General features: G+C 35.4%; 1 protein-coding gene across 1 annotated transcript in view; it reads right to left on the minus strand.

Annotated features, from left to right (window-relative positions):
- The window catches only part of LOC126974161 (fatty acid synthase-like), a 72,228-nt gene that overhangs the window by 6,580 nt on the left and 49,417 nt on the right, over positions 1 to 16,231 (minus strand). The window contains exons 26-35 of the mRNA XM_050821595.1: positions 13,927 to 14,057; positions 12,824 to 12,974; positions 8,839 to 9,010; positions 7,977 to 8,089; positions 7,715 to 7,876; positions 5,996 to 6,124; positions 4,774 to 4,856; positions 3,922 to 4,077; positions 2,262 to 2,513; positions 577 to 730 (exon numbers count right to left, since the gene is read on the minus strand). Coding sequence (XP_050677552.1) covers positions 577 to 730; positions 2,262 to 2,513; positions 3,922 to 4,077; positions 4,774 to 4,856; positions 5,996 to 6,124; positions 7,715 to 7,876; positions 7,977 to 8,089; positions 8,839 to 9,010; positions 12,824 to 12,974; positions 13,927 to 14,057 — 1,503 coding nt within the window. The remainder of the gene's footprint in view (positions 1 to 576; positions 731 to 2,261; positions 2,514 to 3,921; positions 4,078 to 4,773; positions 4,857 to 5,995; positions 6,125 to 7,714; positions 7,877 to 7,976; positions 8,090 to 8,838; positions 9,011 to 12,823; positions 12,975 to 13,926; positions 14,058 to 16,231) is intronic.

Consider the following 16,231-nt stretch of genomic DNA (forward strand, 5'->3'; position numbering starts at 1 on the left):
AAAACATTACGAAGCTACATCAGTTCGTTAAAGAGAGAAGCTCTCACAGCCAATATAACATAATAACATAACTGCTCTGACTGTTTAATGTAATACTATCTATACAATTTTAGGTGATAAAGAATTATATCTGTATGTTATATCTCAAAGGAGTCTTTCTATATAGAAGAGGAGTACAAACGAGCATACGGGTCATTTGCCAGTCTTGCAGCCTTGTCTTATGCAGCTGTTAATTCCTAATGATGTTTAGTTTTAGATGTAATACATCTTCTCACACACTCCGACACTCTTTGATATTAATAGCTACCAGCTGAAATTTATGATGGATCTTATGTATCGCCCTGTATGTCACTGAGGTCAAAGAGTTAAATGTTGTTCAGGTTCCATTGGACATACATATTATGCATAATGTTTATTGAGACGCAAGAATTAAGGCACAACCTTGTTACATCTGAAATCGTTAACGTACAGTCAAGTCTGGATTAACAACTTTGAACTCCACGCTAACGATGTGGCGGCCATAACATGTGGTAAATTTTCCTAATTAAAACCATTTACTAATCGGTTTGTACTCACATCTCCAACAGCTCCCCATTGAACAGCCATTGCGGGAAGTCCCAACTTCTTTCTCCATTCGCATATTCTCTCCATCACAGAATTGGACATTCCGTAGTTGGTTTGGCCGGCGTTACCACGGCCGCACGAAACCGATGAGAATATAACGAAGTCGCTATAAACAAAATACAGTAAATAAGACCACTAGGTAGGCTTACGCATAAAATATTTTCAGCAAACAGATTCTTCATGTCATGTGTGTGTGGGACGCGACTAGCGTCGACACTCTGGCTCCTTCTCATGTCCAAGTTACGTCAGTTGGTGCTGAGGCTGCTGCTTCGACTGCCGAAGACAGCAAGCGTCGCAAATATGTCGGTCTCAGTGAGTCATACATCTTTTGTGCCGTTTGGTGTCGAGACACTTCGCCCGTGGGTCCCAGAGGCGCGGAGAATGTACAAAGTACTATCATATCTCAATAAGGCTACTAGGAACCTAAGCGCTGGCAGCTATTTCGGTCATCGGGTCAGCCTAGCTATCCAACGGGGAAATGCCGCCAGTATTCTTGGTAACCTTCCACGTAATAATAGTTTTAATTTTATGTAGTCATAGTATTGTAAATATAGTTATAAGATTTGTTTGAATAAATGTTTATTAAATGAAGTGTCTAACTACCTCAACTTTTGTGCTCTTGTATACTAAATCACGTGTTGAGAAATTTATGTCTCGTAAATAGATTTATTACAAGAAGTTGTGTTGTGGGAAGCCGTTTATGAAACCCCAGTTTTATTCCATTTGTTATAATTTACGTCGACACTCGGGTAGATTTGCTGAGTTTTGAAGTTCCGTTATTTATTACTTTTTACACGCCGCGGACGCAGCGACTTGAAGTCACAACTTTCGCTCGCTACGTACTTTAGTTTGTGTATATAATTGAACGAGACTGACCTGCCATGCTCGGGTATAGGTAACAATATTATAATATTCGTTCGAGCAAACTCGGCTCAAATCGACTAAGGGAACGCGATCAGTTCGAGCAAAATATACACGAGTAATTTTTATACAATTTAACAGTTAAGGATGGGGACCGAGCCAATGGCCTTGAGGAATCGAGCGCAGTTAGGCTACCTCCCTCGCACAACATCGCCATAGATTAAATTTAGAATTAGAAGAATTTTTAATTTATTACAAACATTAAACAATTTTCTTTACAAAACTATGTGATGTGAAATAGTATTATTGGTGAACAATTAATAAATTTTCACTATGCCATGACACTTGGACACAACGCCACACAAACGTCTGGATACTTGCAGAACTCAAGGTAAAAGAACGGCTTTCATCTATAGTCAGAGCCCGTATCCTCAGATACTTACTTCGGACATGCGACGTGGAGAGCATGCCATAGAGAGACTTGTTGTTCAGGGAAGGGTCAACGGCAGTTGGTCAAGAGGACGCTCCCCTATGCGCTGGACAGACCAGATCAAAACCCTAACCAACACTCTCCTCAACACATGTGCCAGAGAAGCAGCAGCCAGGGATAACTGGCGTCGAATCGTTCGTCGTTCGACGTGACCACGACTGCTCTGTCAAGAGTAATCCGACGAAGAAGAAGACTAGTTCATTAGATAAGATTTTTACTGTGTGTTTCAGGATTAAGCATTTCATTTCTGTGATAGTTATAATAAGTAATTACTTTTAATACTTACTTCAGGTTCGGACATAGCTTTCTTGACAATTTGTCCAAGTTCATTGTGGCTATCGCCTTCGGAGCGAAAGAAGTCCTAAAGGTTTCTGGTGTTTGATTTTGGAAGATGGAATCTTTTAGAATCACAGCCAAGTTGAATATGGCTTCCACTGTACCCATATCATTAGCCATTTTCAACATTTTTTCACAGCCTTCTTCAGTTGTAATGTCATCCGTAGATATTTGAACATTGGCACCGTAACCAGCCCACGCCCTGGTGGAAGGAATATTAATTAAATACATCTAGAAAATATTTTCAATTCAATTTTCAAAATTTGTCACATCAGATACTACTATATTATTCTATTTATGCATGATCTTTTTATGTGACTATATTCGCTTTCATTTAAAAGAATATGACGACAATGGGTTTTTAAGTCACCTGACGGTTGAAAGAGATATTTTAAGCTTGACTAAAGTTGCTAACATGAGATGAATAACATGAGCATTGCTGGCCGGAATTGGGTAATTGGCACACATTCGGATGATGTTCAAGCGCAGGAGTCAAGTCAAATCGAACTTCAGAATACTACATCTAAGAAGATGAGACAGAAGACATATAAGGCCTGGAATCTACCAGAACGGAGAGGAGAGGGGATGTATTTCGATAACCAATCCGATTTCGTTATTTCCACATCTCCTCTTTTCTGCCGCGTCGAGCGATCAAGTAGATATCACTTGACTGATTTCGAGCTCTCACAGCTTACATGTCCTCTGTTTTGGTGTAAATAACCTGTCAGCATCGCGTCTTATCTCCTCTCGTCTCTTGTCCTTTCCGTGTATTAAATAATATACTTATATTATGTGATTACTGCCGAATTTCAAAAATTAAAAATGTGTAATTCCACACGGTATATTTTCCAAAATATTTAAAAAAGAAGCACATTTAATATATTTTTTCGATTATACAGAACCCTCAATGTGTGTGTACAAGTTGCATATGATCAAGTTTTTTTTAAGATCGTAAAATATTTGGTCACTAATACCCGGACGACTTTAAATATGCAGTCAGTTGTTTTGTTCCAGAAAATAACAGAACAGAATGAAAGTGTATCAGGGATCCTATTGGTGGTAAGACACGGGGACGCGGGGTGAGGACATGGCGGTTTATGAATAAACTGAAAATTGTACTAAAATTGTCAATGATTAGTTGTAATTAATTATTATTATTTTTGATGTGAAACATCTATAGCCGCACGTAAAACCGATTTCTGGCGTGGCGACGCATGCCGTGGCGACGCGTCGCCTTGTCACAGAATACCGTCCTCAGAGGCAACATCGAATATAACTATTACCGAAGTCACTGATTTGAAATAAATTCGTAAATTTTTGTATTTAATGAAAATAAATGTTTATTCAATAAATAGTCATCGTTATCTGGAAAAAAATCGTAATATTTTATTTTATCATTATGACATATTTAGTTCCTATCACAATATGTTCTTTTCTTCATATTACTTTTACATAATAATGTCGATGTTTCACATCTGCCAGGCGTCCCGTGACGGCTCACATTTTTTTTTTGTGTTTTTAATTTTTTTCTGATAAACGTGTTCAGAAGTTGTAACTTTCTTATCTTGGTATAATTATATTATGACAGTGTATATAAATGGACCACCTACCTCAACCTCGATGATTGGTATCCATTTGTGATACCTCGGCGTGAAGTGAGCAGCACCTGGCGAGCTCCTCGCAGGATGAGCCAGTCTGCCAGCTCCAGGCCAAACCCACCCAGACCTCCAACCACTATGTACACCTTGGATGAGGTGCACATGTATCTGATGTCAGCGGGATAGGTCACATTAATACACCATAGTTTTTAGTTTGTTATAAATACTATTAATATAACTAGAATAGATATTTTCTTAGACTAGGTACCTATGTAGAAAAAAAATCACATGTCAGAAGTGAAACCTGCATTGTGCACGAACCTCTTAACTGCATATGAAGTCCTGGTACATGCTGCTAGGATGACACATGATTTCAAACGCTTTGAAAGACATTACTATCACCGCGACCATATTTATGGACTAGTGCGGCGGCGTGCCGCGATGCGCGCGAGACTTACTGGCGTCATACATAAGGCGATCTCTTATTCAACTATGATCGCCTGGTACCATAACACTGTATAATGCTTCCTATCTTATTTTCCCCCACTAAATCGTATGAATCTATGTGTTTGCCTCTTTTTACTGTCTCGCTTTTTCAAGAAAAAATAAATAAATAAACATTTCTATTATCTTAATATTTCGATTTCAAAAGTTTATAGAATCATGAAAATTTATTTCTTGTTTCCTCATATTATGTTTCGATTGATTTTTTTTTCATTACTCTACGGGTGTAAGGCCCTCGACTTTCTTTCTCGCCTACAAATTACACCCTAGTAGGAATCGCTATCATTCCTCCTTGGTGAACAAAATCGTAATGTTCATTGTAAGTGTATAATATGCTCATGTTCGCCGTCAAAATAATACCTTGGTACAGCGTCGAACGGCAAGGGCCCGGGGGTCACTGGGCGGGTACTGGAACGCTCTTCTTCACGGATTTTGATAATCACCTAGAAATATTTTATAACGTCAACATTTTCTTTTTGAAACTAGGTTCTTTAGAACTGTAAACTTGCAAAATACGACAGGAAAGAGTGAAGGCGGTACACCGCCTCTTCCTCTTTGGTTACAACCAAAGAGGATGTAAATACTACGTAATAAGAGGTGTGACTGCCTAAGTAACAATTGAAATTTAGTTTAATATGAAACGTGCAGTGATTTGACATAAGTTTGATTTAATTACAGTATGGCTGACGACGTATATAATCCGTCTAAGTTTGAAAGCGTACAGTTGCTTAAAACGTAGTGGATTTTAGGTATCTCCCTTCTTCACAAGATTATAGCCGTCATCTGTCAATCTATCAATGACTGCACGTTTCATACAATCGAGTGAACCGCTTTTTTCTTAGTGAGTTTTACTAGGCTGGCTGCAAACTATATAAGATAGGAAAGAGTGAAGGCCGTGACCGGTGTAACGATTTCTAATATGACGACTCGTAATTTGACAGTATACTGAGTACAAACTTATACTAACGTAATATACTAAGTTTATGATGGAACGCACCACTCTCACCGATACATTGCCAGTATAACCTTCATACATCAATGATGAACGGTTAATAAATTGTGATAAAGATTAGTAACAATGGTGAAGAGACAAAATTTGTTTGTTCATACAATAATAATAATAGCTAAAATATTAAAAAAAAACAATATCAATGTGTCCTTTCGAACGAACCACAATATCAGTCGAATATGTAATGGCAAAAATTGATTAAATATTTTTAAAAAAACCGCCGTTTATTACTACTGTGACATTTGTAATGGGGCTTATATGGGTCAAACGGGTTGAAATTGTGAAATAAGATTAAAAAATCATATTGCCGAATTTAGAAATAATCATCCCAACAAATCACACTTAGCGAAACATTTAATTGACCCCGTTCACTCACTCGGAAACAATAGTAATTTTAATATTTTATATACATGTGAAAAAGGATTCCGCTTAAATGTGTTAGAACAATAAGCAATAATAAAACACAAAAATAACATGTTTACATTCTTGAATGAATAAATAAATTTTTTTGCATGGCAATATCCAATTTAACAATTTTATTTTACCTCTTTTTATTTGTAAGTGATCCTTTACCTTTCCGATGTGTTTTCCAGATGCCATATATCTGAAGGCAGTTTCAACTTCATCTTTATGGAATGTTGTGTACGTGAGAGGCCGAACTCCACCCGTCTGAATACCCGTCAGCAAAAGATTATGAAGAAGCTAAAACAAAAAAAGTTTTAATATTGTTGGGCTAAATATGACATCGAATAAGACATTAAATAACTCTGAGAAGATCTGTATTCAAATATTATCAATGTCATTGCATATAGTGTTTTCGTAGAATTGGTAACGGGAATAAAATATGTGATAAAAGGTACAAGGGACTTTATCCCTTTTTCAGTAAAAGCAAATGCAGATCAGTTCTTCTCTAGTTTATCATTTTATCTGCTTTTAATGATGGGGATGGAATTTAATGTACACTGTTCTATGAAAGTTGTAAAGAATTTAAAAATAAAATACATCAAACTGTCTGTAAGTTACAGCGACCGGGCAAAATTGCCAACACACAGAGTGGTCTATATGTTTAAATGTTAAATTTCCCTTATTTATAAAATTTTAATACTGTTGTGTATGAGTTGGTGATTTAATAATTGTTATACATTTACCGGGACTGTACTTGAATCTTTTTTGTTGTCTGTCGGTTTTGCATGATTGAATAAAAAACATACAAAAGTACTCATTAATAATATTATGAAGCAGAAAGGGTTGGTATTTTGTCTGATTAAGGGATATTAAAGTCACAAAATAACTAAGCCAGCCATTGTCACTACAAAGTATAGTACAAAGTCGCTTTTCTGAAACACTTCCCCCATTCCAAGACTTTGCAAAAATTTGTCTTTATTTCAGAGACAAGTTTGTTGCGGTTCTCGTCAACGCTATTCGCTACAAAGTATAGAACAAAGTCGCTTTTCTGAAACTCTTCCCCCATTCCGAGACTTTGCAAAAATTTGTCTTTATTTCAGAGACAAGTTTGTTGCGGTTCTCGTCAACGCTATTCGCCAACATCAAAATGTTGGCACAGTCGGTGTAGGAAGCATACCCTGTGCTGTGACATAGCAATGAATTCTGCTGATTTGCAGCATATGATTGATATGAAGAAACAGTGCAGGGGATAGCACTCAGCCTTGCAGCAGCTTTTATGGATTTTAATTCGGAGCATGCATCTAGGACTGAAGATTTACATATAATTGTACAGCACCATAGTGTTACCACAGACGGGCTAAAGGCCAAATAATTCTAATAGTAGGCTGCAAATACAAAAAGCTCCCATTTTGCAACTATCTAATATATAGCATTCTCATGTTGTGGTGTTTGTAGTTAAACTCCTTCCAAACGGCTTAACCGATTCTCATGAAATTTTGAGTGCAGGTCTGAGAATCGGACAACATCTATTTTTCATCCCCCAAAATGTTAAGGGTGGTCCACGCCAAATTTTATTTTAATTTTTTTGTCATTTTTTTTAAATTTGTTTGACTATGACTCAACATTAAAGAATACACACAACTTCAAATTTTCACCCATATACGATCTGCAGTTACTTTTGTATAACGATTTTAATATCGGCAATACAATTTTCTGGGTCAGCTAGTTTATTTAATATAAAGTGCGAAAGCGGGGCGCTGACTTTAATATAATTTTGAATTGTTGTTTTCCTTGCTGTTTTGACTTATTTTTGCTTTCATTAAATATTGCTCTTAATAATTGAAAATCTTATTTCTATTTCACATTATATGGAATCCTCTACTATACCTTTCTGAACTCGACGTCTTGATCGAAGATGTAGTCCAACATGATGCCGTGGAAGGATGTCTCCTTAAGGAAGAAATACATGCCTATCGGTGTGTTGTTACTGATGTCGAATTTTCCGATTTCAAGGAAACGACCTCGATAGCCGAGGCATCGAACTGAAGCCTGGGAAAAATTAAATATTTTTATAATCTTTCATAACTTCTAATTACATATTCTAGTTCCACATTTATAGTATTATTTTTTAAATAAATAACAAATATACCTGAAGTTTCTCATCAGACAGAGAGTTAAGAACCAAATCTACTCCTTTGCCATTTGTTTCCCGACGAATCATGTCTTCAAAAGATGTATCACGGGAGTTACCAATGTGACTATCTGTTAAAAAAAACAAGTAATATTGAGTGAAATCTATGTAATTAAATATAAAGTCTTCCCCGTCGGCTGGATCCGTGGTTCAGTTCTTAAGCCATAGTATCGTAACTATTTATTACAGATCAAGTTTATGAAATGAAATATATCTTTACTGCACACCACAATATAATTAAATATAAAAAAATCGAGAATACATAAGAAGCAATAGATTTCTTGCTGGCAACCTGTACTGAAATTATTTTAAAAGGCATAAAGGCATAAAAGGCATTTATTTTCTCAAAATTGATTCCTTTAGAATTCATTTTGATGTCATTTCTAATAACTACTAGATACTACTACCGCTTCGGAAACAAATGGCGCTCTGAGAAAGATGAAGCGGCGCAAGAAACTCTCCCAGCATTCTTTTTTGCGCTCTTTTCAGTTGATAAGATACGAGTAGATGGTGTTATCGATATACATATAATTTAAACATTCACATACAGTAAATCATACCAAGAAAAGAACTAATGAATTTGTCACAGTGATAAATAATAATTTACGCGCATTCTTTGGAGAGTTTGAGCTCTTTTGATTTCAGTGGGAAGAGAATTCCATAGGTTAACAGCTTGCACAGGAAATGATTTGTTAAAGAAGGAAAGCGTACAAAGCAAGAGATTATGGACAGAACGAAGATTTCATTGGCGAGAACTTAATGCTGAAAATTTGATTTATCTTTTATTATTGTGACCATTATAGAGAATCGTGCATTTCACCTTTAAGCTGGGGGAAGAGCTTCTTGATGAAGGCTCTCTTCTCTGCTGTACCGACCGTGGTGAACACCTCGCAACCGTAATGCAAAGCTACATTGATTGCAGCTTGGCCGACACCTCCAGAACCAGCATGAATGAGCACAGATTCACCGCGTTGCATTTGACCAACCATTACCTGTATTATAAAAAGTTTAAAGTAAGTTTTAATAAGTATTAAGATAGTAGTTAAAAGTAGTACTGTAATGTCACTGAATCTTTACTTGTGTATTAACTGTTTTAATTATTTAATTGATTTAAATTATGCATTGTATTTTATTAGTTTATCTACACCCATGCTTTAAATCCTCTATTAAAGATTCTGAAACAGTTAGCTTATTGCCAACATTAAAACACCCAATGTTCTAATAACCATTACATCATCCAAAAGAGTGTTGTAATGTTGTACTGAATTTCATAACAACACTCCTATGTTTTTTTTATCCCTTCATGCGCAAAGAGTTTCAACATACAGCCACATTCCTATTGCTCGATGCGTGGTATCTGTATGAATTTCAAAAAAAGAATATTTTCGTTTACGCGCGCTCCACACTCCCAGAACGTCGCACGCCGTAAAAAAAAGTAGGTTATTCGAAACCCCGCCATTTTTCTTCGATATTTTTATTGTTTTGTTTACAAAAAATGAGCGATTCATTTTAAACGCTGCAAAAGAACATTATATTCGAGTGAATTTTAATTATTGCACTATACAAAATGTAAATTACTACTAAAATAAATAATTGTTTCATTAATACTTAGTTTATTTGTATATAATCAGTAATGAATGATATTAGGTAAGTAAGCTAACTGTTCCAGAATCTTTTAGAGGATTCATATTCTGGGTGTAGATAAAGTCTTGTATGCAACTGTTGATAATTAGGTATTAAAACACTCATGTGATACTATTATTACACTCGGCTTCGCCTCGTGTGATAAATCCACATTCGTGTTTTAATACCCCTTATTACACAACAGTTGCATAAATAACTATTACTTTAGTGTTTATTAGTATCGTTGAATTTAATTATTCTGTAACTACTGGCGGAGACCTATAATTGGCTCACAGTTATGTAAATTAACATATAAGGTAGCTAATAGCTGTTGGTCTTCCTAATAAATAAATAAATAAATAAATAAAAAAGTGTCTACTACTACAAATATACGTTCTTCTATACCTACACGGAGGGTTCTTTTTGACAAATGGGCCGAAAGTGCGATATTTATTTCGTACACAGATGTGGCAGAAAAGTCATATGGAAATCCATTACTGACAAGTTCAACTCGTGTTTTCTAGGGTTCCGTAGCCAAATGGCAAAAAACGGAACCCTTATAGATCCGTTATGTCTGTCTGTCCGTCCGTATGTCACAGCCACTTTTCCGAAATTATAAGAACTATACTGTTGAAACTTGGTAAGTAGATGTATTCTGTAAACCGCATTAAGATTCTCCCGCAAAAATAGAAAAAAAAAACAATAAATTTTGGAGGTTCCCTATACTTAGAACTGAAATTTTTTATAAATGTAATTGAGGTTTCTTATATAATTTTTTTTTTAAATAAATAGTTTGCGCGAGATACACTTTCGAAGTGGTTAAATGTGTGTGTATCCCCTGTAACTTCTAAAATAAGAGAATGATGAAACTAAAAAAAATATATAATGTACATTACCGTGCAAACTTCCAGCAAAACGAGATCTAGTAAGTAGTTTCTTTTAAAACGTCATAAATCGTATTATCAATAAATTAATTGAAAAAAAAAATACACTATTATTACAACATCAATCAAAGTTACAACGAACTACAAGAACTTTACCACAACAAGAAAGTGCCAAGACTCATTTAAAATTTATAACAGGAAATGATTATAATAAAGTTACATAAAGGACATATAAAGTTACAAACAAAGTCATGTAGATATACAAATTTACTATTGGTATACTAATTATATGATATTAAAAATTAAAATCACTACCTGCCAACGGGGAATAGAACGAAGTATGCTCAACATTAAAAAGATGCAAAAAATTCGTCACACAAAGATAAGAGAAACCACCAAAGTGACGGATGCTCTAACTTACGCTAAAAAACTTAAATGGAAGTGGAAAGGACGAGAGATGGACCAACAGAGTAACAACGTGGAAGGGTCCAATCGGCAAACGTCGCAAAGGCAGACCCCACACGGGATGGGCAGACGAGTTGATAAAAATAGGTGGTACCTTCTGGTCGCACATAGCTCAAGATAGAGACACATGGTATTCTTTAGAGGAGGCCTTCATCCTCACTTGAAGAGGGGTTCATGCAAGCAAACTTATATTATTATTAAGCAGACCTAAACAAATACGTGTAAATAACATCATAAACTTTCATTTAATTATATTTTCTTTTGTAAACTGTGTATGTATTTTACTTTTTTGCATGAAATAATAGGCTTATTATTATAATTATATGACAGACTTTTTAAAAAATGATATCAAAACACTCCAAACAGCTGCTTTTTGTGTTCATTTGTAATATTGATATTGTAATGTACTTGCTAACGAATGATGATAATTATAAATATTTCCATGGTATGTACAGTGTAAATTATGTACTATGCATCTCCCGGGAGAATGTGCTATAGCACTACTAGGGTATTGCGTCTATAGTACACACTTGGATTCGCTAACTTTTATGAGTGAAGGAATTCCTCACTTGCACGGCTTCCATTTTGATATCTGTTTTATCGTAACAACACCATGTCCTTAACTACCAATTATAGAACTGAAAGCTATTTACGGCCATTTTCAGTAACTTATCTAAAGCTAGTTTAACTTTCTAGAGGTAGAGAAATCTATCCTTTTACGCTTACTTACATTTCAATAACCTATCGACATAAAGCATTGGACTATAACTATACTGGACATAACTATGGATGGATGGATAGGTAAGATCTTGTCATTGAACGATGACAGTAATATATCCGTTACTAGAGATACGTTATTGAAAACGGCCGTAAGAGTATGTCAGTTCGGTGTTACAGCTCTTCGACAGACATTGTGAGTGTATTTGAAGACCACATAGTGTCTGAGCTTTAGTTTTTTTAATTTTAGGTAAGAACATCAAAAACGAACAAATTATTTAATTTTTAAAAATTGCACTTGCAATAATTCACATGCAGGGCTTCTTTTCAACATAAGCTGTTACTATTTTTTAAAAGGTATTGAACTGTTTTCGTGTGGCTAATTATAAATCTGCCTGCAAAATGTATTTCTTTTTATGAAAATAAGGGACGAGACGAGCAGGACGTTCAGCTAATGACAATTGATACGCACTGCCCATTACAATGCAGTGCCGCTCAGGATTATTGAATAACCCAAAAATTCTGAGCGGCACTACAACTGCGCTCGTCACCTTGGGACATAAGTTGTCAAGTCTTATTTGCCCAGTAATTTCACTAGCTACGGCACCCTTCAGACGGAAACACTACTGTGTGGCAGTAATGTGTAAACATTACTATGTTTACACATTACTGCTTCACGGCAGAAATAGGCGCCCTTGTGTTACCCATAATCAAGCCGGCATCCAGTGCAAGGAGCCTCCCACTGGTATGTGTGTATGTTGCCTGTATCAATGTTGTGTGTTTGGTGTGGATCGTACAAACAGATTGTATTTTGGACACGAGGCAAGTTTGCAAGCGATGTGTACCTATAGCCCAGCGATTTGTAATGTTATGTTCTCGGCAAGCTTGCTAATGAAAGAGATGTTTGTACGTTGAAATAAAACACGTTTACAGGATTAAAACGCGTGTAAATGTAACTGTGTTTTTACATTAGATTTTTAAGTTACATTTTTGTTATAAATTTAGTTTATCAGTGGGAGGCTCCACGTACCTATGAATTATCTAAGCCTTTAAAAATGTTATATTTAAATGTGTAACACTCGCGTTAATCAAAGAAAATACCATGTTTGTACAAACCATTGCGTAGTACACCGTTCCATAAGCGACCGGTACAGTCGCGGCTTCTTCGAATGTCCATTCATCAGGAATACTCCACAGCAAAGCCTGGTCTCCTTCCACCATGTTGGCAAGACCACTGTTACGGACCATTCCCATTACGCGGGATCCACTGCAAATACAAAATAACAATTATAAGATGATCGACGATGAATGATGAAAAATAAAGGACGTTTAAAAAAACCGACTTCTAAAACTAAAACGTATAAAAATACTTAACCAAGATTTAATTTAATACACCTCTCATGCTAACCTAATACCTTTAATATTATTATTAATTGTATGTGCTAGATTTTAAGTCGGTGCTAACGGGCCACTAATTGTCAACCTTAATTAAAAAAAACAAAAAAGCTGTACGCAAAATAAAATTACATCATCTACGTAAACAATAACATCATCCACGTAAATCATCATCACTTAGGCAGCCCCGCCTCTTATTACGTAGTATTTACATCCTCTTTGAATGCGTCGAAAGGTACATTGGAACTCTCCAAGAGTGTGGACGGCAATGATCACTTTGTTTGTTCGTGTGTACATACGCTAGTCTGTCCCACTATACCATAAAATAAATTATATTTCATTTATTTAGGTCAAAAGAAGACAGTGACGAATAACAAAATTTTAGAATGGTTCTGCCATAGGAGTGGTGTTACCAGTTCAATATAAATTTGGTTTTAATGGGAAGTAGCAAGAAAGTCATTGTCTCTCTTTGATGAAACATATTTTTGATGAAAAAAAAAGCCCGCTGAGTTTGTTGCGCCCATACTTCTCAGGCCTGAGGCATTCATTTTGGAATGGGTGGTAGTTTTTTTGACTTTCAATAAGTGATTTCACATCCTATTTTGAATAAAAATATTTGAATTTGAATTTGAATTAATATACACATTTACAGGTTCAAGAACTTACTAAACATTATACCATTCCTATTAGCCCATGAAAAAAAATACCATCTCTTACCTACATGTTGAGTTACAGGCACGTGTTCTTACATGACATATCCCATTTAGCTGAGACCGACTATAACTAAGTTTCTCATTACTAATAACCAAAAATGGCAAACTTACTTTGGAGTCCGTCCAACGACTTCGAAACCTTGAACACATTCTTGTGCAAGTCTCCCGCGAGCAACAGCGTCAACAGTGACGCGACCCATGGCCGTCATGACGTCACGGAAGTTCAGAGCTGCACAGTACACCTGGCGAGACATTAGTGGATGTAGGCTCATTGTTAAACACGTTTATCTACACCCATGCTTTAAATCCTCTATTTAAGATTCTAAAACAGTTAGCTTACTTAACATTAAAACACCCAATGTCCTAATAACCATTACATCATCCAAACGAGTGTTGTAATGAAATTCAGTACAACATTATATCCTCCGTTTACATAATAACACTCCTTTGTATGATAATATTATGGTTACTAGGACTGGCTTTTTTAATGTTATTAGTAACCTAACTGTTTCAGAATCTTTGACAGAGGATCAATTATATGGGTGTAGATAAAGTCTTGTATGCAACTGTTGATAATTAGGTATTAAAACACTCGTGTGATGACACACATATCACACCCTTATTACACAATACAAAATAACGGAATATTATGTTATACTCGAATTTCTTGTATGAGTTATGTGATCGACATTATCTTTCGCCGGTAGGTACTTATCACACTATTCTATAAATCTTGCGAAAATTTGAGGTGACTCTCCATTTTTAGGTCATTTATCTCTACTTTATACGTTTTAAAACTTATTCACTAGGTCTTAATCATTAATATACAGGGTGCCCCAAAGTTATGGGACATGAAGGGAAAGTACCTTAAATATCGAAGATAGGCTATTTTACTGAAAGAAGACTTTATGTTATTTTTAAAAGTTAGTACTTCTGCATTCAAAGATTTTCTAAAAAATACTTGCCTCGTCTGGGAATCGAACCGACTGAAATGTAAAAAAAAACACATCGACTTTTATGATGCCAATCGAAAGAATGGCCAAAAACTTATTACTCTTCTTAAGTAACATAGTATTTTAAAAGAAAGGAACAACATAAAATGAATGTTTTCCTACTTGGATTGGTACGAATGGACCGATTAGATGGCCGGCCAGATCCCCGGACCTTACACCATTAGATTTCTTCTTTTGGGGATACGTGAAAGATATGCTATACTAAAAGCGATACGAGAACGTGGGTGAGTTACAAACAGAATTGTGCCATATCATATCGAGTATTCACCATAAAATGATAAGAAAATCAACAGGCAGCGGGCTCATTAAAAGATTGGCGATTTGCGTAAGACAAGAGGGATCACATTTTGAGCATTTATTAATTAATTAACAAAAAAATACCCACTTAATTGACTACTTTCTTTTAAAATACTATGTTACTTAAGAAGAGTCATTAATTCTTGGCCATTCTTTCGATTGGCATAATAAGAGTAGGGGTGTTTTTTTTTCATTTAAGTCGGTTCGATTCCAAGACGACGCAAGTAATTTTTTGAAAATCTTTGAATGCAGAATTACTAACTTTTAAAAATAAGATAAAGTCTTCTTTCAGTAAATTAGCATATCTTCGATATTTAAGGTACTTTCCCTTCATGTCCCATAACTTTGGGACATCCTGTATATAAATTACGTGACACGTTGTTTGTCCGCGACCGGACTCCCAAAGTAATGAACGGATTTAAATTGGGATTACTTCATGGAGTGCAGCATAGTCCAACTTGAGAGATAGGACAGTTTTTATTTCGATTTGGAACCCATAACTATTTTTAATTCCAATATTTATTGACGCATGGTTTAACAGTTCTGCTGTGAAACAATTTCATTATAACAACAGGGAGCATATTTTACGAAATAACTCATTATGTTATCAAATATTATTGAAAAATTATTAAAAAACAGTATTTTATTTATTATGTACGGAACAACGTCTATCGGGTCAGCTAGTATATATCATTTTGAAGTTTATGTAGTCTCCAGTGGTTTGTTACTATCTTGAAGAGATCATCTTTTAAACGGAATTTTTGTTTTACCTTAAAATGTAGCACAGTGCCGTAGGCATGGTATTATTGTGAAAAATAATGGCGCTCGGGCCCACTAGTAGGTATTAAATAGTTTTCATAAAATCATTACATGAATATGACAATAGCAATATAATTGAAACTGTATTTTATACCATCGTTTAATTCACAGAACTCGTACTGTGTTCTGTGGTATTATACCACAATGATCAAAACGTAGCTTATCCAGACTTTAAGACAGTGAACATACTCAAAATGGCTCAGAACTATATTATAGTCAAGTTAATGTTAATTTGTTTCAGATAAGTCAGTCAAATGACTCTATAAAATTATTTAATTGAAATTGAT

This window comes from Leptidea sinapis, chromosome 31, assembly GCF_905404315.1.
Source record: "Leptidea sinapis chromosome 31, ilLepSina1.1, whole genome shotgun sequence".
In the NCBI taxonomy this organism is placed as follows: Eukaryota; Metazoa; Arthropoda; class Insecta; order Lepidoptera; family Pieridae; genus Leptidea; species Leptidea sinapis.